General features: G+C 40.5%; 2 protein-coding genes across 4 annotated transcripts in view; both read left to right on the forward strand.

The window, feature by feature from the left end:
- Positions 1–1730: 1730 nt before the first annotated feature.
- On the forward strand, positions 1731–13569 carry hepacam2 (HEPACAM family member 2). The gene is made up of 9 exons (XM_084379637.1): positions 1731–1935; positions 6403–6762; positions 6850–7137; positions 9572–9871; positions 10977–11102; positions 11388–11409; positions 11535–11569; positions 11816–11889; positions 12428–13569. Exons 1-9 carry the CDS (start codon positions 1878–1880, stop codon positions 12536–12538), a joined length of 1374 nt encoding a protein of 457 aa, XP_084235763.1. The 5' UTR covers positions 1731–1877; the 3' UTR covers positions 12539–13569.
- Positions 13570–15845: 2276 nt separating this feature from the next.
- vps50 (VPS50 subunit of EARP/GARPII complex) overlaps positions 15846–21706 on the forward strand; it is a 101424-nt gene continuing 95563 nt past the window's right edge. For all 3 annotated transcript variants that reach the window (XM_084379808.1, XM_084379809.1, XM_084379810.1), the window contains exons 1-2: positions 15846–15985; positions 16502–16570. In XM_084379808.1, the coding sequence (XP_084235934.1) occupies positions 15953–15985; positions 16502–16570 (102 nt within the window). In that variant the 5' untranslated portion in view covers positions 15846–15952. The remainder of the gene's footprint in view (positions 15986–16501; positions 16571–21706) is intronic.

The following is a 21706-nucleotide window of genomic DNA, read 5'->3' on the forward strand; positions in this document are numbered from 1 at the left end:
TTGTTTCAAAAGCTTACAAACGTTTAAAATCCATCTAACCAAGTGATCTCTCGCTCGGCAGCTGTTTGTCCCCTCAACAGTGAGTTTTTTTTAACTTGAAGTTACGTTATGTACATAACGTAAGTAACTTAGGTAACTTAGTTAAACCACAATGTTTTCCTAAACCTAACTAACTAAAACTAAAACAGTTCAAACCTAACTGTAAACTGTGACCGTACGACAAAGGTCCAATAAGTGTGTCGCTGTCACGCTGCCAACTGTCATGCTGTTTGGCAGACGCTGACAATTGACCTATTCCGTTGCGCAGGTATAAAAATGTGTTTGCTTTTTTGGCTGCAAATCAATGCAACAGCTTATTAACTATCCAGTATCCAGTAGTCTCTCACCTAGCTGTCACCACAATCCCCTTCCCCTCCGAACGTGAAAGTCAGCTCATACACATGAAATGTGAACATGATATGAAACATATTGTAGAACTTATACATAAAATTCAAATGTATCCATGGTATTGTATTCTTGTGACTGGACTAAGCATATCTACTGTATTGCCAGCATTGATTGCAACATTCAAGGGGCAATATGTGAGAACTGTGGTGGAAAACATTCAAAAGTTAACTAAAATGATCAACAGAATGTGAATAAAAAGCGGTTTTGACATTATAATGTCTATGTATTGCAGAGCTATCTACTGATGTTAGCATGCTAACCAGCTAGCCCCTCCAGTCCTGGTCCAAAGTTCCTGTGCTAATTGTAAACACCAATTCTAGCTGCACGGCTAACTAAGCTAACTAGCCAAGGCCAGGGGTAAGTCTGATGACATACTTCCCCCTATTTGTTTATTGTTTTTGTTTATTTAGTGTGAAGGCGACAGGTGGCCAATTCATACAAATGCACTTTTAAATAATTATGAAAATGTGAGAGACCGACAATCATTTCAGGAACTGTTGGGACTTTGTGCCAGCTGTAACAGAAACAAACAAACCCCAGCTTCCTCATAGGAAAATTAATTGAAATGTCTACTATACAGACTTTTGCCTGAGAGTAAAACACACATTGGTCGTGGCACAAACAAGTCTTTGTTGAGATGTTTGGCCAGACATGAATTAACAACAGATTTTCCTCTATGTTTCTGTCATGGAATCATTTCCACCGACAATGTCTCCCCGGAGGCTGAAAAAAAATACGAACATGTTATCTACAAATGTCTTTTGATGAGAGCCTGTATCCTGAAGGTGCTAGAAAGGTCAGTGATACATGTATCAGTGTCAGGACAACATTTCTGAGTTTTACCCTTGACTCTCTGTCTTTTAGTTCTTTCACTTCCAGACTACAAAATCATTCCAGACAGAGTAGCTGATTGCTGACCGTTATAGTCCACTGAGAGCTCTGTAACTTAACCAGTCTGTGTGACGTTGGCCGTTAAAAGCTCACTGTCTGCCTGCCTTTTTCTTTGTCTCACAGCCTGAGGGACTGAAGCAGCAGCCAGCTGGTGGATTATAATGTAAAGAAACAGTTTCCATCCTGCTCTCCACTATCCTTTTACAGTCTCATGGCTCAGTTTCTCTATGACGGAGTGAAACCCCCAAGCCTTAGGGCAGCTCTGTGCATGTGTGTGAGGAACATACTCTTTGCCAGGTGGACCTCTTCTTCCTCCTGGTGTCACATGGGAGGGGCCTGGCTGCATGCAGGCTAAAGCTAGCTCCTCTTATTTCCCTGGCAAATGTTGTCACCACAACCAGTCGCATTTCTCTCCTCCTCCTCCTCCTCCTCCACCACCACCACCACCTCGTTCTCTTCCACTCCTCTCCTCCCTCCTTCATCCCTCACTCCCTGCCTGCCTGTCAGAGGTCCCACATATCCCGAGAGGATAAGATGCCATGGGGGCCACAGGAGGATCAGCTCTTTACGTCTGCTCACTTCTCTTCATCCTCACAGGTGAGCGTCAAGCATGTCGTTAGAGGGGTGCTTTGCTTGAGTTGTCAGTGTTGTGTTGTTGCAGTTATAGCAGTTACTGTGGTTGCTGTTTGCTTGGTTGGCAGGGTAAAACTGAGGGTGAGTTGAGGAAGTTTTTTTTTTGTGGTGTGCTGTAACGAAAATGTTCACTGAAGCCTTGTGAAATCGTTTGTCTTTGAAGAGTTCAGAAGCAGAAATGAAACCGGGTTGCAAAATTTTAAAAACACAACAATAGCATGAGGAATGAACTTTGAGGACAAGCACTGTATGTTTTGCATTTTAAAAAAGTTGAATGTGGCATCTTAATACTGTAATAATTCGGGTTACATTACAAGTTGGTCAATAAGTTAGCTTCACCTCCCCACAGCCTTTTTCAGTTCCTCAGTCACAAAATGATCCTTTTAGAGTCTTGGTTTGTTTTGCATGTCCTTTCCATAGTCATCGCCATGTGACTTTATGTGACAAGATTAGCTTTTCTACCACTGTCAGCTTATGGAGCAAGCATATATTGACATATACTGTAAATATAATGTAATGTATTAAACAGACATTATGATATAATAGTAATAAACTTCATTTATATTGCAGTTTTTAAAAAACCTAGTTACAAGTTTCTTCACAAAATATAATGCCACGCAATATATAGGTGCAAAGCGAGGAAATCATACAATCAACGAGATAAAATGCAGTAAAATAAAGGAAATTCAAGAGAAATATGACATTAATCAAATGCTGATCTGATAGTTCAGGAGAGTTTGTTGTTTGTAGCGTTGGGGTTAAACATACAAAGCCCAATCTCCCTTTGAGGGATTTGGAGTTCAGAAATGTGAAGTGGAGCGAGAACAATGTATGAAAAGACTCCACATATATTTGACAAAACATGCCTATACATTGTCATTTTGCTTCAAGAATATATTACAAAATGTAATGAATGTTAATTTCGATCATACATTGGTATTTTATATTGATATGTGTGGAATATTTATGGTAACATTTCTTTTATAATAAATTGAAAACAGCAAAAACTGGTATATTTGTCAACAGAGTGTGTCATTGGATGTATACAATAATACATATAAAGTACATTATTAGAGGGGCACTCTGTAGTTTTGGGAAGTAATGTGGCAAGAAATTTAAATGTACAGTATTAATGAGGTAATAATACAAACTCAGAAATATATTTTTTTTCATAACTGAATAAACAAGCTGTTCTCAGAGGAAAATAAGGCCCCAGAACACTGTTTGAAGCTAGAGAGGTGGCAGGGTCCGCCACATATAAACAAAGTAAAACAGTATGAAATTGTGTTTGTCTTTGAGGTCAGTTTGTTTAGTCAGTTTATTCAGACATGAAAATTGCTTCCCTAAAACTTCTCACTGCACCTTTAAATAAATACAGTATTTCAATACATTTGATGAAGGTGAAATATTGTTTAACACTGTTTAATTGACACAATATTGAAACCAACCCCAGAATGTTTATGTATGAGATAGATGGGAAACATATCTTGGTTGATGAAAGGTAAATAGAGACAGAAGGAAGGGGTCAGTGGAAAGGAGAAGTGACCTAGACCACAGCTGTGTGACTCAGTGATAACAGACACGTACCAGCAGACCTCACATGGCCAGATAAATCTAACAGCAAAAAGTCCCTAATACACAAGCTCTCCTGCCTGCTTTGATGTTTTTGTATCATCAACCTTTCTTAAGGAGCACTATTTGTCTTATCTGAAAGAGGACAGAAGATGGTGGCGTTTGGACACGCACTGGGAGATTTTATTTGGTATCCAAACAACTCCGCTGTGTGTGTGTGAGGGTGATAAGAGGCAGGTGCTTGTGGCTCTCCACACATGGTTGTTTAAACGTGTGTGTGTATGTGTGTGTTTGCACGACCACTACGTGAAGATATCCTCTCACCTCTGAGGCAATTGCCAATTTAATCTCCTCAGTATCACCACAACAATATGCGTGTTGTTTGGGGACAACAGTGAAGGAGCGGGCTCGGCACACTCCTCCTCGCTCTGCCTTTTCACCGATCTCAGCTGGTGTAAACACAGGCACACTCCTGCTACAACACACACACACACACACACACACACACACACACACACACACACACACACACACACACAGAAACTGGCCTGCAGGCTTGCAAGAGTGTCAAAGTGGACGTCTGTGCTGCATTTATTATTTAGAACTTAACACCAGACAGACAGTGGATCTATTGTGATGAGCGACATGTGCAGCAGTCACCAGGGACCTGTCTGACACCAGCTGGATGTCCCCAGGGAGGAAGTATGGAGTGGTCAGAGGGGAGGGTGGAGAAGTAGGTGGGTGACAAAGGGAAAGAGAGATAACTAAACTCATATTTCCCCCTATTTTCATATTAAGATTTTATTGCACTAGAAGTAACAGCCCTCGGATTAAATATTTTGCATTTCCTAAAAGTCATTTCTCTGATGCGGGAATGGAAAACGAGAAGACACAGAGAACTCAGAAGGGAGACAAAAGGACACAAGTAAAAGAAAAGTGAGAGGCTGTAGTGAGTTTGTTTCACAGTAGCACTGCCTACTCACAGGCTGCTGCTTAACTCCACCTGGCACCCAAGCACAGTCCCAGTCTCACTTTTTAACTTCAAACCGTCAAAAATACCCAGCCAATGAAGTTTGAAAGCTGTCAAAAAATTCCTGTGAAACGACACCGTCAGGTCACATCTCTGATATATTATTAATGACCCTTGAACTCAGGAATGTAAAGTAGATGAGGTGTGGAAGACTGAAAGACTGACAGACCGGATCATTTCAACTGCACAGCGTATGAGAGAAACTGTTACTATATATTACATCCAGACTTAAAGGGGCAATATGTGAGAACTGAAAAAGATTACCAACAGAATGTTAATAAATAGCAGTTTGACATTATGTCTGTGTAGTGTGTTGCAGAGATATCTGCTAATGTTAGCATGCTAACCAGCTAGCCCACCAGTCCCAGTCCAAAGCTCCTGTGCTAGTTGTAAACACCAATTCTAGCTTGGTCCTCGAGCTCCCAGTCCATACTGCTAACTGCATGGCTAACCAAGCTAACTAGCTAAGTGGAGCTACAGTTAGCAGCAGTTAGCAGTTACTCTGGTGGTATACTGCCCCCTATTTGTTTTTGAGAATGTATCTGAGAGGTGGCCAATTCTTATATATTGCACCTTTAGCTGCTGTAAACAACCACAGCTCCTCCCGTCAATGTTTTCAGTTGGTTAGCAGAGAGTAAACTGCCGTGGCAACCAGCCAGCGCTTTGATAGACAGGAGGGTGCAAATAGACCAACAGTTTTCTAGTTACTTCAGACAGCCCAAGTGTTTGTTTTGGGACAAGTCAGGATCAAAGAGACAGGCCTCGTCCTTGTCTGACAACAACGACACTCTGTAGTGAGCTGGGTCAATATTAACTCACTGCAGTTTCAGGACCTGCACATTGTGAAGACGAGGATATACATTATGTGAGAAGACGACAAAACTCAGCTTGGTTCATCTTTAAATGGAAATAGACCTGTTTTGTCACCACAATATTGGCTTATAGGCTACCATACATCCATGAATATATAAATATTTTTAAACTAACAAGACACAAAATCACAATGTGTAATGTGAAAGGGATCTACTATAGTGACAAACCAAGACAGTATTGGTTTGATGAAAAACACTGAAGACATTATCTTTTTTTTTTACATGAAAATTGTCAAATGTCAGGAAGGTCATATAAATTCTGTCAAAGTATCAAAACAAAGATAAGCACACAGCCTGTATTCAGAAACTGGGCCTTTAAACAAGCTGTCAGAACTTCTGTAAAGTTGTGATGTCACAACTATACAGTCACTGCCCTCTGCCTTGCTCCCATCGTGGCTGTGATTGCAAATACACCCACAGAGCTGATGGGGAAACACATGGGCAGTGCCTGCTCAGGCGTGTGAGAAATGAGGAGGGGGTCCCGAAAGAGACAGGAGCTAGAACGAAGCGTTCAGACAGAGGGTGAATAGAGGTGAAGCAGCAATGGACTGTTTGAGAGAAATAATGTGTTTTTTGAACATTAAAGCATGTGAACGACTTTTCAGTAGGCACCCTTAATAAAATTATGAACCTGAAATTGAGCAAAATATGGGACCGTTAAAGATATGGAGTACTGGATAGCGGTTATCAATCTTCAGTCAGTTATCAATCAGTCTCTGTATCAGGGTCCAACCCCCTTTTTTTAAATTACAGAATGAAATGGACACTTAAGAAACAGACAACACACTCAGTAGCTGACACACTTTGTAAAGAACTTCTTTCTGAAGCAAGCTTTAAATTAGCAAAGAGAAATGTATGAAACCTGATGTCTGTCATGGGAGATATCCTACAGCGACTGTGAAGTTACTCTCACTTTCTTACCTTCCGTATCCCTCTCTTCTTCTCCTGCCATCTCAGAAGCCCGCTCTGAGTTCATCCACATCTCTTCATTAGTCCATCATGGTATTGAAGGGCAGCCCCTGCTCCTGTCTGTTGAGACCCGCTTCCCGTTGGATGAAGTTGAGATCCAGGGAACATGGTCCCTCACCAGGCCGAGCGGCTCCAGATCCACGTTGGTGACATTTACCAAAGCGGCCACGATCACCAACATGATGTACCGCAACCACCTCGTCTTCAGGGAACCTAATGTGTCTTTACAAATCCGGCAACTAAACCAGGACGATGAGGGGGATTACCACCTGAAGCTCAACATAGAGTTTCATAACAAGACAGGACTGGTTATCAAGGAGGAGAGAACTGTGCATGTAACAGTGGACGGTGAGTGTTTTCCTATCATGGTGACCAGTTTGATGATGTCTATGAGCTTAGCCTTAAATCAACCAAAATGTCCTGTTTCTTCCTCAGTCCCTGTGTCCTCTCCAGTCATTGAGAAGAGCCCGTCATATGCAGTTGTTGAGGACAAGGCAAACGTAACCTGGCGTTGTTCTGTCGAGAATGGAACAAGAGTTGTGTTCCAGTGGCTAAGGGACAACATCGCACTGGGTCCCAGTGACAGATACCACTTCTCCCAAGACAACTCCACATTGTTCATCAGTCCTGTGAGAAAGGAGGACAAGGGAACTTATCGCTGTGTGGCCAGCAACCCTGTCAGCCAGGGTCAATACAGCAGGGCTGTGGATCTCAACGTCTATTGTGAGTAGATCTGTTCTTCTCTTTCCCACCTGAAATTACAAGTCTAGTCTCTTCCCAGTTAGTTAGTTGTAGTGTGGTTCATTTCCTGTGAGAATGAAATCATCACATGCATTTTATAGTATAAAAAGCTGGATGTTGGCATCACAAATGCGGCTCAATTTGTTCGCTTTTATTCAAAGTAGCTGTTATGAAGACCAGAGACTATAAACGACAACCAAAAGAAGTGCAAAATGCCTGGCTCATATTACACGGTCTTGAATCAGACACTTCCTGGGTTGCCTGGAAATCTAACATGGCAGAATAATGTGACCTTCATGTATAAGCTGTTGTTTACCACAAATGAACCAAGCAAGTAAATAGTATAAAGTCAACATTGCAGCCAAAAATCGGCTCTAGGTGTGATTTCTTTCACATAAGTCTTCTTAATTTGGCACGCATGGGCACCAGTTCTGTTAACATTACAAGGTCAGAACAGCCTGTGATGTTCAGTTTCACAAACATTTGGTTGAAGGACGTATTTGCCACAAAGCTCCTCTACTAATACCAATTCATGCGATGCATTTAGTTTTGTATTTTCTCTTTTTGCGCTGTTCTCCCGCAGGTTAGTATGTAAATGTCTATGAGATCAGACTTCTTTCTGACGACCGAAAACACGTGGCTGATAATATTTGCATGGGAGCAGACCTTTCTCACAGAGCTCCTCTGTTCTACCGTAAAATGTGTAGATGCACTGATAAACTCACCCGTTGTTGTCTGAACCCACTGTACATACGATCTTTCTGTGAATTCGTTTGAATGTGTAGGATGTTTACAGAACTGACGTAAACGTATCGATGGAACCTTGGTGTTATGTCTCTGCAACTTCCTTCATTTTTTCCCATCACGTCAGACAGTGTGCTCAAACAATGGGCAGCGTTGTCATCATTTCTGTTTGCATAGACACATGTTCAATGTGTGAGCATTGAGTAACATCCGTTCAACTATCAGTTAAAGTATCTCCTTCAGTTTTACCATGTTCACTTTCTATTTCAGCCTCTATTAATGTTAATGTAAGGCTGACAATGACATTTCTCACAGAGCAGTGTGCACAGACTCATTTGAAATGCAAAACATTTAATTAGAACTGCAAAGTTTGTGTTTCCACTCACTTAATTGTATTACAGTTAAGACTTAAACAAAGACCTTATTCAACTACCTGGCTCAGGGAGACACTGCTGTTGTCACCATGAAAAAAAACATCCACCCAGGAAAAGGGAGAATATTTTGTGGTTATCATAAAATCTTTCTGTTTTCGGCTTTTAAAGTTTTTTTTTTTTTTTACTTTATAACACATATCAGCTTATCTACCTGAAACAAGAAACATTTCGATTCATCAGAAAAGTTTCATGTGTTGTTATCAGTGGTTGAAAGAGTACTAAAAATCGAGTACAGTTACATCAATGAAATAAGTATTCTTCTCTAACACTGCTCAGAGTATTAGTTACTTTACTCAGATAGCCTTATTGACTACAAATGCAGATGAAAGGTTTAGATATCAACTCAAATTGTACAGAGTACTCAGTTATGATTTTAAAAGTAACTAAGTAGATTACATGGTGTAATGCCTACTTACGTACAAGTAAAATTATGGACTTGAAAAAATCAAGTAAAGTACCCAAAAATGACTTAAATAATCAGTTACTTCCACCCCTGGTTGTTATACAACCCATTTGCTGGCATATGTTTTAATTTTTAAAGCTATGCTGTGACAACACTGTACCTAACGTCTGGTTAGGTTTAGGCACTAAAACCACCTGGTTAAGGTTAGAAAAAGATAAAATACTCATTTCTTGGCCACAAACATGGCTGGAAAATGTCTGAATGTCTCACTAAAAATACCCGGTTCTGTTCCTGGAAAGACAGCTGCAACACGTCCCAACAGTTGATGTGATAACCCAGTTCTGTCAGTTACAGGAAGCGAACGATGGTCTAGCTTAGCAACCGTCTCGTCGAGTTGTCACACCACCACCAACCGCTCCTCCTGATAAGAATGTGAGGTCGTACATATAATCTGAACATAATATGATACGTATTGTATAGATGTTGATATGATACATACGAAACGTAGTATCATAGCTGTGGTTTGCAGAAACATACGATGACAACATTTAATTCCGGCGTCTGGGCTGTGTTGTAACATCTCCACTGGAGCTGTTTTGTGGTAATGTGACTTGTATAAGGGCACCCCAGCTCTAAATTGGGAAGGGCAAGGACTGCTCTTTCATTTCTCCACCAGGACTTACCCTGCTAGACTGTGAATCGAACCAATGACCCTGTAGTCCGAATCTTTTGGCTGACCCATGATGCATCAAGAAAATTAATTTAAAAAAGTAACTTCTCTTTATAATGAGCAGCAAACTGTCATGTTTTCCTGACCCACTGTTGGCCCTTGCAGATGGCCCTTACAACCTGGAGGTGAACTCAGGCCAGGGCCTGCGGACAGGAGAAGTGTTCACCATCAACCCCGGAGAGCTTGTCTTCTTTGAATGCCAGGCTGATTCCAACCCTCCCAACAGCTACGTCTGGATCTCCAAGAGCCGCAACGCCAGCCAGGTCATCACTGAGGGCCCGCGGCTGGAGGTGCGCTCCTACAGACTGGCTCAGGCCGAAGAGTACCTGTGTCGCGCCTTCAACAACGTTACCCAGAAGCAGGACGAGGCCCAGTTCACTCTGGTGGTGGCCAGCTTAGGAACAGGTGGGTAGAGGGTGGAACGTGACAGGAGGGAGCAGAGCGTGGGTAGATTTTGGGAATCCTCTGAGATAAACACTCAGTAAACAGTGAGTGGTGCCAACACAGAAGAGGTTTATGAGCTACGAGAGATATATCTTGACAATGACAGCTTTGGGAACATGTAGTTAAAATAGGGTGGTTGAAGAAGTGAGTGTACAACAGGTGAAAAGTGAAACCAGGTTATGAATATAGTATGATAATATACATGGCTATTATGTTTTATCTCTGTTGCTAGGTTCCAGCGCCTGCAGCCTGTATTAAAGTTCAGTGACTGGGAAAGTAAACAGTGGATACCAGCTGTTGTGTTTGTTGACTAAGTTTTATTGCATGTAGAGTTTCTGTGTGCTGAATGCGACATTGATATGTTGTCCCGGTGATACTGAGAGAGACTCACTGATGGCTTCTGCTGATACTGGCTATGTTTTAAAATGCTGTTTAATGAGTCAACAGAAGTCATGACAGCATCCATTTTTTATTGACATCAAAACCTCTTGATGACCAACCTTTTGATAAGGCTAGCCGCGTAATTTTTTTCTCGTACCATCCATTGCTGCAGCACCTCTATTCACCCTCAGTCTGAAGAACTGTCTCACCTCAGCTGGTGTTTTTGCAGCCACAGCTGTGCTGGGGGCATGGCTGAGGGCTGTGACTGTATAGTTGTGACATCACAAGCTTACAGAGGTCCAGACTGCTTGTTGGAAGGCATGGTTTCTGAATACGGGCTGTGTGCATTTCTCAGTGGTTGCATGTTTTGATACTAACACAGTATTTATTAGCAGGCAATCATGCTTTATAATAAAAAAGACAAGAAATCTCACGTTCTCCAATATGGGACCTTTAAGGTATTTGGTCATGACACATAGTATCTAAATTTTGTCCGACATTAGATGAAAAGTTATCACCAAAGTTAATAGAATTTATTCTCTATGGTAGAGACTCAATATCACATCAATCATCTTCAGAGTCATGAGGATTTATCCTCTGGGGACAATGAAAGTCTGTACACAATGGATCACACCAGTGGACCAATGACTGTTAACATGAGTGTCCATCCTGTGTTTGTTTACAGGGAAGGAGAAGCACACCCAGGAGGGCCACTCCGTATCCCCTCTGGCAGCCATTACTGTCTCTTCTTTGTTCATCATCGGCTGCATGCTGCTGTTCTTCATCAGGAGAACCTGCCACCCTAAGAGAGGTTAGCTAATAATTATTCTGAGCCCTCACAGTCTGTCCTGCGACCTGAAATCCACAGGTGTGAATGCTGAGATGTGTAGATAACATGTAACGGTTGCCCCACTGATATATTACACTGTTGCAGTTAATCATATATGTAAATAACTTGCAAATGGCAGTCACACGGAATAACCAGGGCAAAGTAACATTTGAATAAGTTAAGATAAGGTAATATTTAATAATGTGTAATTTCTTTGTCAATAATTATTGCCCTGTATTTCCCTTTCTCTCTCTCTGTTATCAACAGTACTTATGAGCATTTACAACAGGTAAGAGCCTTTTATATGAAATCGATACTGGCATTAACCATACTGTAGAATTATTAAGTAGCCCATACATAGTGTCCATAAAGCTGTTAGTTGAATAACAGCTTTATTTGTCTGTTTTTGGGCAGGCCGCTTACAGAGCAGAAACGACCACATCGCTCAGGTAAGTTACTAGTGATAACACTGCAGTCATCAAGGACACCCACATTATAGAGTATGCCTACATCATATTTACACACATACACACAACAAGGTCATGATGTCTCATTGAATCCAACTGAAAAGCAGGTCTTGTGATTATGGCTGTGCCTGTTCATCTTGTTAGTCTTAAAGTTTGACGCAGAATTCATTTTAATGTCTTTACTATAACCTAAATGTTGGTCTGACATAGAAACCTATGCATCAACAGGTCACGAGGATGCAACAGAAGACTTCGGCATCTATGAGTTTGTCTCCATACCTGGGAAAATGGAATCTGCACAGGTATTGTAATGTTGTACATGGACCATATTCACACGACGGCCATTTTTCACGTTCACGGTCGGAAGCTCAAATGTTGCACTGCTGTACTCTGTCCTACAAACATGTCATGTGACAAATTGTGATCATTGTACTATTCACTCTGAATTAACAATGCACATCTTGTACAAATGTACACGTTTGTAAACAGTGATGGTAGAAAGGAAGTGGATAAATGCTAACGTAAGCTAATGGGTTAGCAAATTTGTTGTTTTACCTTGAACTATGACCACGTCCCTCCAAATTTTCATTATCCATCATCTTTTCAGTAGCTGATCAATCATTAAGCGGTAACAACTTTTCAGATTTCCCGCCTTTAAACAATGTACAACCTGGAACACAGCAGCATAACATTATTTTAGCTTCCCACCCTGAGCATGACGTCGGAGGAAAATGGCTGCCGTGTGAATATGGTCTATGATAACTCAGAATGATTTGAAGCTATTATGCATTGCTGAACAGTTGAGTGTATATCTAAGATTCCTTTGCAACTGTCCTGCAGGCATCGTGCAGATCCCTGGCTCGCCTCGAGTCTGTTCAGGACATGCACACCACCATCTACGATGTGATCAGACATGTCCCTGAAACCCCAACTCACAGTTTGCTGAACTGACTTCGAGTCGGAGAGTTGCGATATAACTTACAGCCATTTCACTTGAAGACTCTTGTGTAGCTTTACTCTCTTTGAGTCGCTGAAACACCGGTTTCAGTGGCACGTTTTTTTTTGCACAGGGGATGAAGGAGACTTGTGTGAGTACACAACCTGATCATGCACTGTTGTTGTCCACAGTTTGGGACAGATGTTAAATGTTTTGCTGATGTTATTGTGAGATGAAAGTGTATGTGTGGCTTGAATTTTTTTTTTATGTTAAGGTAAAACTGAGGTTGAGTCTGTTTTACCTGTTTTGTTCAAAAACTGAGATTACAGCGATCACATTAAACCAAGCAAGTTAGGAGTTTTATGTTATTTATATTATCTTATTAGGTACCTACAAGGTGCCCACATTCCCCTTAAGAGCTGCAATGATTAATCCATTAGTTGTCAACTATTAAATTAGTGATTAAACTGAGTTCCTCTAGAAAATTGAATGTCAAAATTGTTGGATTCTAAAATGTGAATATTTTCTGGGTCTTGAGGAAACACTGATCGACATTTTTCACCATTTTCTGACATTTTATCCTCCAAACAACAGATGGATTAATCAAGAAAATAATCCATAGATTAATCAACCGTTGAAAATAATCATTATTATTGATTACTATTTAAAACACGTTTAATTTTTCAATTCTGTTTATTTGCCATTTGATTAATATCTTTAACATTCCCACCAAGGAGAGTCTGTGTTGTACGAATACAAGTGTTATACTGAATGCATTTTCTTGAATGAATTATATATATAAGTGTAAATATTGTACATGGATTATACTGCAGATTGTTTATACCTATTATTCTATTTCTATGTTTTGCTCAAATCTATTTATTCCTATAGAAAAAACATCAACCTGTTCCCTCAAATGTAGCATTTCTTCTGCTCAACATGGATAAAGTGAAATGCTGAAACAAGGAAAATGATTCATAATTTATTGTACAGTTTGCATTCACATGTTTGTTTTGTACTTTATTAAAGATATATCTGTTTACTATTCTGGGTAATTTGTAAATACAAAGACAGTGTTCACTCAGCCATTTCTCTCTTTATGTCTTTTTCTTGGAATGGTAATAGCAGCCTGGGCTTGAAATGAGCACTTTATTAATCACAGATTCTGAAAAAAATTAAAAGCTGAAGCCAGCAAAGATGTCAGTTGTTCTGCTGCTTCACAGCCAGTCTTTGTCTGATGTCTTGGCTGCGATCTCTCTTCTCACAAAGTGTCTGAGTTGGATTTGAAATTGCTTCAGAGTGCTTGTTTGTCCCAGCTTTGTTGTCGTATTGGTATGCCGTGTACCTGGCGTGGTATGGAGACAGGCAGCAACAGACGGATGGTTCAGCATGAGGCAGAGTGTCCTCCACCTGCTCCTGCTGACACCTTGTCACGAGCAGATAAAAATGTGTGTGCTTGCTTCTCTCTCTCTGTGTGTGTGAGAGATAGAGGGATGAGGAGGGAGAAGACACAGAGAGAACCAGACACAAGAATGCTTTGTCTCCAAAATAGAGGTCAAAATGGCTTTGCAATGAACTAAATTCATTAGACTTGTGTTATTGTGTTTTCCCACCTTGAACAAGGCAGCAGTCTGCTTTCTGCTATGATTCAGCTCATTACCAAAACATTGTGCTGTCCCCATCGTCAAGCCTGTGCTTCCAGTAAGTAGTAGTCTAGGTTAATCTAATATGAAAGTTTTCAAATATAAACATTTGAAATGATTTGGCCCTTGTTTCCAATGAAAACTAGGGAGTTTTAAAGGTTTTTCACAAAGACACTATACTGTGGTGGAAGTATTATTTTACAATATTGCCAATGTATGACAACAAGAAAAATTATTACACTCATACATTACATATATATATATATATGTATATATACATAATAAATTGTCAAGATCTGAACCTTCTATCAAGCTTATCACGATGCTCCCCTGCATAACAACAAGCAGTTTATTGTATCCACCTCTATTTATAGCGTCTAAACTGACCAACTCAGTGTGCTGTGTCTTTGTGGTGGCATCTCCGGGTAGGGGTTGCCATCTGTTCCGTCTCAGTGTATGCTTTAAGGGAGGCTCCGCACTGTGGATGACTGCCTAACAAACAACAGTGGAGCAACTTCACCGAAGGAGATCGACCTCACCTTCATTTGACTGGGAAATAGCCCGAGGCATCATTAACCAGGAACTAGAGCTCACAGTGCCTGCTGTCTGGTGCATGCTGCGTGCCTTTAACCAAGGGCTGCTCGAAATAACACCCAAGGGGGCAATTACATGGCAGGCTGAATGGGTCTGCATGCACCGGTTTTGTAATTAGTTTGAACAGTTTACAATGCAGAGCCAGGTCTGATTGCTTGGCAGAGATGGAGCTACATGGCACTGAGTCATGAATGGCATGACATGATGATATGATCACTCTCGCTCAAAAAAGAAGTATAGGTTGGTAAATAATGAGGCCACACAAACGATAAAACAACGTTGTATGACCTGTTTTACACCAGGTTATATGTATTTAATTACAGTATGTAAACAAAGACATCAAGCATGCTATAAATACACAGAAAGATACAGAGGATGGAAGAAGTTGGCTACTGAGATGGTAGCAGACTTGGCCCCTTGTCAGTGTTATACTATTACATGGACTATATTATATTAAATTATTGGATATTTATTATTATTGATGAATCAACATGTAAGGAACAATTTAATGCTGTAGGCTTATACTTGACATACTACTTAAAAGTGCAATATGTAAGAATTTTAGTTTCAAACATTCAAAAAATAACGAAAATTATCAACAGAATGTAAAGAAATAACAGTGTTGTTGATGTAATGTCAAAGATGTCTATGTATTGTGTTGTAGAGATATCTACTGATATCTACATGGTCCTGATGTGCACCACATCAGGACCATGTGCTTTCCCTACAATGACTTAAAAAGTTCAAATGTCTCACCTTAAAAACTAGAGAAATAGAGTAGCAGTTTTCAGGGAGGCAAGATAACCATGCTTTACTTTACATTCTGTGATGTGATGGTAAGTTACCACCATCCAGTGGTGTGAGACAGTAATACATGTAACACAATGTCAATGCTTTACACCACTTTTAAATATATATCTTTTTTTGTTACTTTAGAACAACCTCTTTATTTTTTTATTCAATTTAATCAAGTCATTTCCAGCTTTTACACCTGTCACAACAATAACAAGCAAGCCTCTGAAGAAAACCACATTTCCCAGGATGCTTAGGCATCTTCCGGTTCTCGCCGTACCAGTCACGTGACGGCCAACTATGGCTTCCTTCTCGTAGTGATGGAGGCGCATCGTTGACAACAAAACAAAACTGTAACTTTGCTCATTCGTCTGTCCACTGACACGAGTCGGATTTAGGATGCAGAAGATCAAGTCTCTCATGGCCCGGCAGGTGAGCACAGCGGGTCCACTGAGACTGAGCTGCTGAGCCGTTTGTCTCTTGACAGCAGCTGGTAGCTAGCGTGCTAAGCTAACTGGCTAATTTGACAGCTCATCGTGCTGGCTCATTAAAGGGCACATTCAGCCCGAGTAACGGCAGCTTTTCAACGACCGTATCACAGCCACGACCTATTTACCCCCACATGAAAGAACGTACACGTGTAGGGGCAGGTATACCTACGTCCTAGCTGTAGGTGTTTACCATTAGACAAGCACAACAACAGGGCACCACAGTGGAAACTGGGCGGTTAGGGAAGTTCTCAGCTTGCACTGCAGTAATGTTAGACCCACCAATGGACACAACAGAGCATATCGCTTTCAGAAATCTGCATGTCGCTTCTTCTTTTTTACTGTATGCACCAGTGTGCTGTACAGTAGCAAGCTACGCGTCAACAGGAACAGCTTACAGCTGAAATAACGTTGATTTCCCTTGACTTTGTGGGTCTAACGGTGAGTCTTATTTTGACAGGGTCTGAAAAGCCCCCAGGAAAGCATGGCAGACCTGAGTCCTGTGGAGAACCTGAGGATCCCCAGCAAGGTAAACTATGAGACTGTGATTGATGCGCTGACATGCATGTTTCACAAAATCAACCTCTCTCACTGTAATAAAAGTTGACTGTATTCCACTACAGTTAATGATGTATTCAGGTAGTTAATAGAAGGTAGCTACCTGTCCTATGTTTAACTGATTTTATTTTGTAGTAAGGTGTGAGGAGCCGAATGCTTCCTGTCACAGTTTTGCGTGACATCTTTGCTGCTTTTCGTTTATTCCTTGCAATACACAGTGGCACTCATCAAAATCTGCACATTTATATATGAACTGTCATCTTATGCTCTGCACTGTTTCTCGCGTTTGACGTTTTGAGCAACTTGACCAAGCATGTCATTCAAAGAAGGGAAGTTCTATCAAACTCAGACACAGTTATACACAGGATGGTTTTAAATAAGAGCCAGACTGCATGGTATTACATTTTGAACCTCTTCCTGTAAATGACCATAGTTATATCACACCAACTGTATTTTCTAGACTGTAATGACTAAATTATGATAACTGAAGTCTCCCATTCATTTCACTTAAGGAAACCCTTCACATCACTCCTTACTCCAGGAGTGTGAAATACGGTCTGCTCTTACAGTATTTTAGCATTTTGGCATGGCAGCGTTTGAAAATGTAATCCGTCAAACTTCATCACAGGAAGCATTTGTCATCGTCTGCTTGTACAAATTCAATTTGTCAAGAGCGGATGGAGTGAAGTCGCAGCGTGGCACTATATAATCTAAAGCCACTTACTTACTTAAGCCTCAATGCACTGCTAGTTGCCGCCTTTGCTTTGACTTTGCCTTGTCGTCATGACCTTCCATTAAGGGGGCTGACTACAATTTGGAAGGTGACCAACTCTATTTATCGGCGGTGCTTGGTGATATCAGCCAGGTCGATTCAACCAGACGTTTAATTTCTCTCCCTCGGACGACTTGGCTTTTAACGGTTGACATTGTTTTGATTGCCGTCCCTTGCTTGGCCTTCATGTGAGTGGATTTTCTCCCTGGTGTGGCCAGTACCCAGGTCGAAAAACAAAATATAAGACTAAAAGGAAGTGATTTTCTGTCAACTCATCCCTGAGTCTTATTTCATGTCCTGTTGTCATGAGAGAAGATAAAGACAGAGCATTGTGTGATAAACACATGCTGTCTCTTTTGAAAGGCTCGTACGCAACAAGTATTATTTTTTGTGCTTGTGGTTATTGTTACAATAAACAGCAAACACGGGCTCATGATTGACAACAAACATTTTATTTAATAATCAAATGATTTGAGACCATTGTAACATATTGTTTTAATACTTAGTAGACAATTTCACAATTTTGCTGCCAGAGCTGTTATTGCAGAAAACAGGCCGATGATACAGGTCAGATAAGATAAGCAGCCATGTGTAATTAGAGCCTGAATTAAAGCAGAGGGAGTGTCTCAAGAAGGATTTCTTTTCATAGGATGAATGTCTCCCCTGTAGCCAAACATGGATATGCAGACATCAAACACCCTGGTTTAAGGCCTGGGATATTTGACTTTGTTCACACTGGAATTGAAGCCCCAGGAATTACTGTAAATCTTATTACACTTGCTACGTTCAGCTTATGTGATATGAGGCAGCACAGTATAGATTGCCTTTATTATATGCGCCTCAGCCTACTGACAGTCAGCGATGAATTGCGTCTTCTGTGTGTACTGCAAACACCTGCCCTTTGTGCGCTCAGCCAAAACACAGGGCTTATTATTTGGTGATATTATGCGCTGACTTTATTTACTGTGCTGCTGGGCCTTTCAGCTTTCAGGGAAATGAAATGGGAGCCACGCCAGCCTGGCCTTATATGCACCGAAACCTCTTGTCCTTTTTGAATAATCCTCTCAATATGCCATGACACTGCACTACTTAACACCCTGCTCTGTGTAGGAGAGTGAGACCAATGTGCTTGACTACGTGCGTGTGTCATTATGATACTTCATCTGATGCTCACTGGATTGAACCATTGCTGTGTTTACAAGCATTGTAGCCGTGACTCATATCATTTATCATCCTCCATGCAGGAGCTGACAGCAACATCTGGCTCACTATAGGGGGGGAGGACTGATGAGGGAGGTGATTGACAAATGATGCCGTCAAGACATTATCTGGACTTGACTTGACGGTTTGATGGTGTTTGAGTGATAAGCAGGGAATACATAAACATATGCTAGTTAACCGGTAAGTGTAGAGTAGAATTTTGTGAGTGGGAAGTCTGCATTTATATGGTACTTTTATTCAAAGCACTTGGAAATATTTCTACACATTCACAGTAGGGCTGCACAATTAATGGCAAATTGATCCAAATTGCAAAGAACTGCAATTGTTTTATGAAGGTAAAATTAGTCACAAAACAGTGTTTTAGTGAAATTTTGTAGGGCTGCAGTGTACTCTGACCTACAAAGCTTGTTTGGCAGATGTAATAAAAGAGACTGGGAGAAATGCTGCATCATCATAAACCAATGAAAATGTTTACTTGCACTTTTTTCGGGTGCATGTTGCACCAAAACAGCACCCTGGAGCCTTGTCATTCTGCTTTTTTCCTGCGCTAAATTTGACATTTTATAAACTGAACAATTATCATGATATTAATCAATAAAAAAAGAAATGTCATTTGCAGTCCTACAATTATAGCCTAAACACTTTATCTAATTATTGTCCATAATACGGTTCAGCTGTAAGACATGTTATGTGCTGAGTAAAGCACACATCTTCCATTAACAAACAGACAAACAAACAAACTGTATTCTTAACTAAGCCACATGATCATGCATTGAAGATCTCATCCATGCTGTGGTGGTTGTCAAAATCCTTCTAGAAAAAGGACAATGACCGACTTGCTCAGAAATTTTATTTTAGTTATGTGAAGCTTTTGTGACTAAGACTGCAAGTAATGTTTTTGTTTCATTATTTATTCATCTCACGATATTTCTCTGACAACAGATCTGATTTAATTCTTTGGCCTGTAAGATATCACGATCTCCCGGAGCCCAAAGGGACATCTTCAAAATGTCTTGTCTTTTTATGCAAACTGTCCATAACTTGTAAATATTTAATTTAGTATCATATAAGACAAAGGAAGGTGGGACATATTCACATTTGAGAGCTGGAATCAGTTAATTTCTGGCATTTTGGCTTGAATTATCATTCAATGATTAATCATCCATCTATTCACGATTCATCAGTTAATTGATCATGGGTTTATGGATTTATCTGTGAGCTTTTTTTCTGCTCTACTTGTGACATCACCAGAGATACCTCCCTCGGTTCACTGTAGTCAGCAACAGGAAGTGGTGACTGCCATTTTCTGAAGCTTTTGTTTTGTTCCACATGATGTCTGTTTGAAGAAGTGTAGCTAGTGCTGCTGTCTAATTGAATTAGTCATTTTAAAACACCTTCCTGTATGCCCTGTTGGGTGACTACAGAAGTTGATGAACTCATATGACTGCAAATGCATAATACGGTTTCTGTTATGTCGTGTTTCTGTGGTGAAGTGGAGCATTTGGTTAGTTTCCTTTCACAGATGTCGGGCTGGTAATATGTGCATGCAGAGTTCAGACTCTTGACTATAGCAGCAGTTTACCCTCAGGTGAAACCATTCTCTCAAAGAAAATCTGACTCCCAGTGTTCCCCCTGCTGCTGCTGTGTACCTAATGCCCTCTACAAACGAACATGCAAATCTGGAGGTGAGCCAAAGACCTAGATTTAATAAAAGTATGACTTCTTCAATCGAGAATTCCCTGTGATACAGTCTCAAAGATAATGATAAAACAGAGGTCTACTGCAGTTAAACCCTTGGGGAATTGATAGAAATACATTGAAAGTGTTATCATTTCATGTGTCTAACAAAAGCCAATGTGCACCCTAACCTTTAAATAAATCACAATCCTGGTAGATTCTTGAGATGTGTTTTTTTTTATTTGAATTACTCCAAATGGCTCTGAGCTATTTTAGCTCACTTTGATGTTTTTGTTGCTTGTGTTAATCTCTGGGTTGCTGAGATGGTATAAGCTGCTTTGTGGGTTCACACTCAAAACAGACACACCCTTTCCCCCTTTCAATCCTCTCTGTTCACAGCTGTCGTCCCTCTCCTAGTCACTTTAAGGATTTTCTTAGCAGGTGGTGTGGTTCGATATGTCTCTTAACCACATCGATTACAATCTTGCATTGTGTGGTTGAGCAATGCTCAATCATCAAATCTTTAAATTCAACATATAAATATCAAGTCCAGTATCGACTTCCAGTGAGGCTCAGGATATCCTTTATTCTCCAACCGATGTAATGATGTATCCACAAAGATAGCTTCTTGGACCTGATTGTTTCACAGATACGAGGAGAGCTGAAGCATCGGTCAATTTGAGTAGTTTCAGTCATTTTTCAAACAAATGATGCCCAATAATTCATGGATGCATGATGTGGATGTTATTCAGCTGATACAGTTCTTCTTCTTCTCCTTCACCTTCTCCTTCATCTTCGTCTTCCTCCTTCTCCTCCTCCTCCTTCACCTCCACCCCCTCTCTGTAAAAATGCTGTGCTTGTCTGGGTCCATGAAAGCAATTCGTCTTTGTATTGTATGTCTATTTTTATTGGCTATAATTCACTGATACCATTAAATAGCTGATAACATAAATTAATATATGTAATTTCTTGTTAATGTCTGTCGTGCATCTGCAAATCATTTGCTTGTTGCAGCCTCTCATATGGGAAGATTTATTGCTTTTCTTTCTTTCTTTCTTTCTTTCTTTCTTTCTTTCTTTCTTTCTTTTTTTTCATCATTGTAAATTGAATTTCTAGTTGATTGAATATTGTCGATTTGAAGAAGTCACCTTGGTTCCAATGGGTATTTCTTCACTAACTTCAATAATAATAATAAAAAAATTATGGACTGACCAATCACGAATGAAATAATCGTTATATGCAGCCCCATGTGTAAGTGTGATAGTGATTCAGTGAAGCTCTGCATCAATCTGGTACAAAATATCTCTGTGATGCTGCAAAGTGTTGTATTTACCTAAAAAGCTGTTGAGTGTTGGGAACAGGAGGCTTCCCCGGAGGCTTCAGCTTCCCTGAGGCAAACAGTGCTTCTCTTACAACCCTGCTGTCGGTACTCGAGGT

Source organism: Pagrus pagrus (genome assembly GCF_965226575.1).
Source record: "Pagrus pagrus genome assembly, chromosome: 17".
Lineage (NCBI taxonomy): Eukaryota > Metazoa > Chordata > Actinopteri > Spariformes > Sparidae > Pagrus > Pagrus pagrus.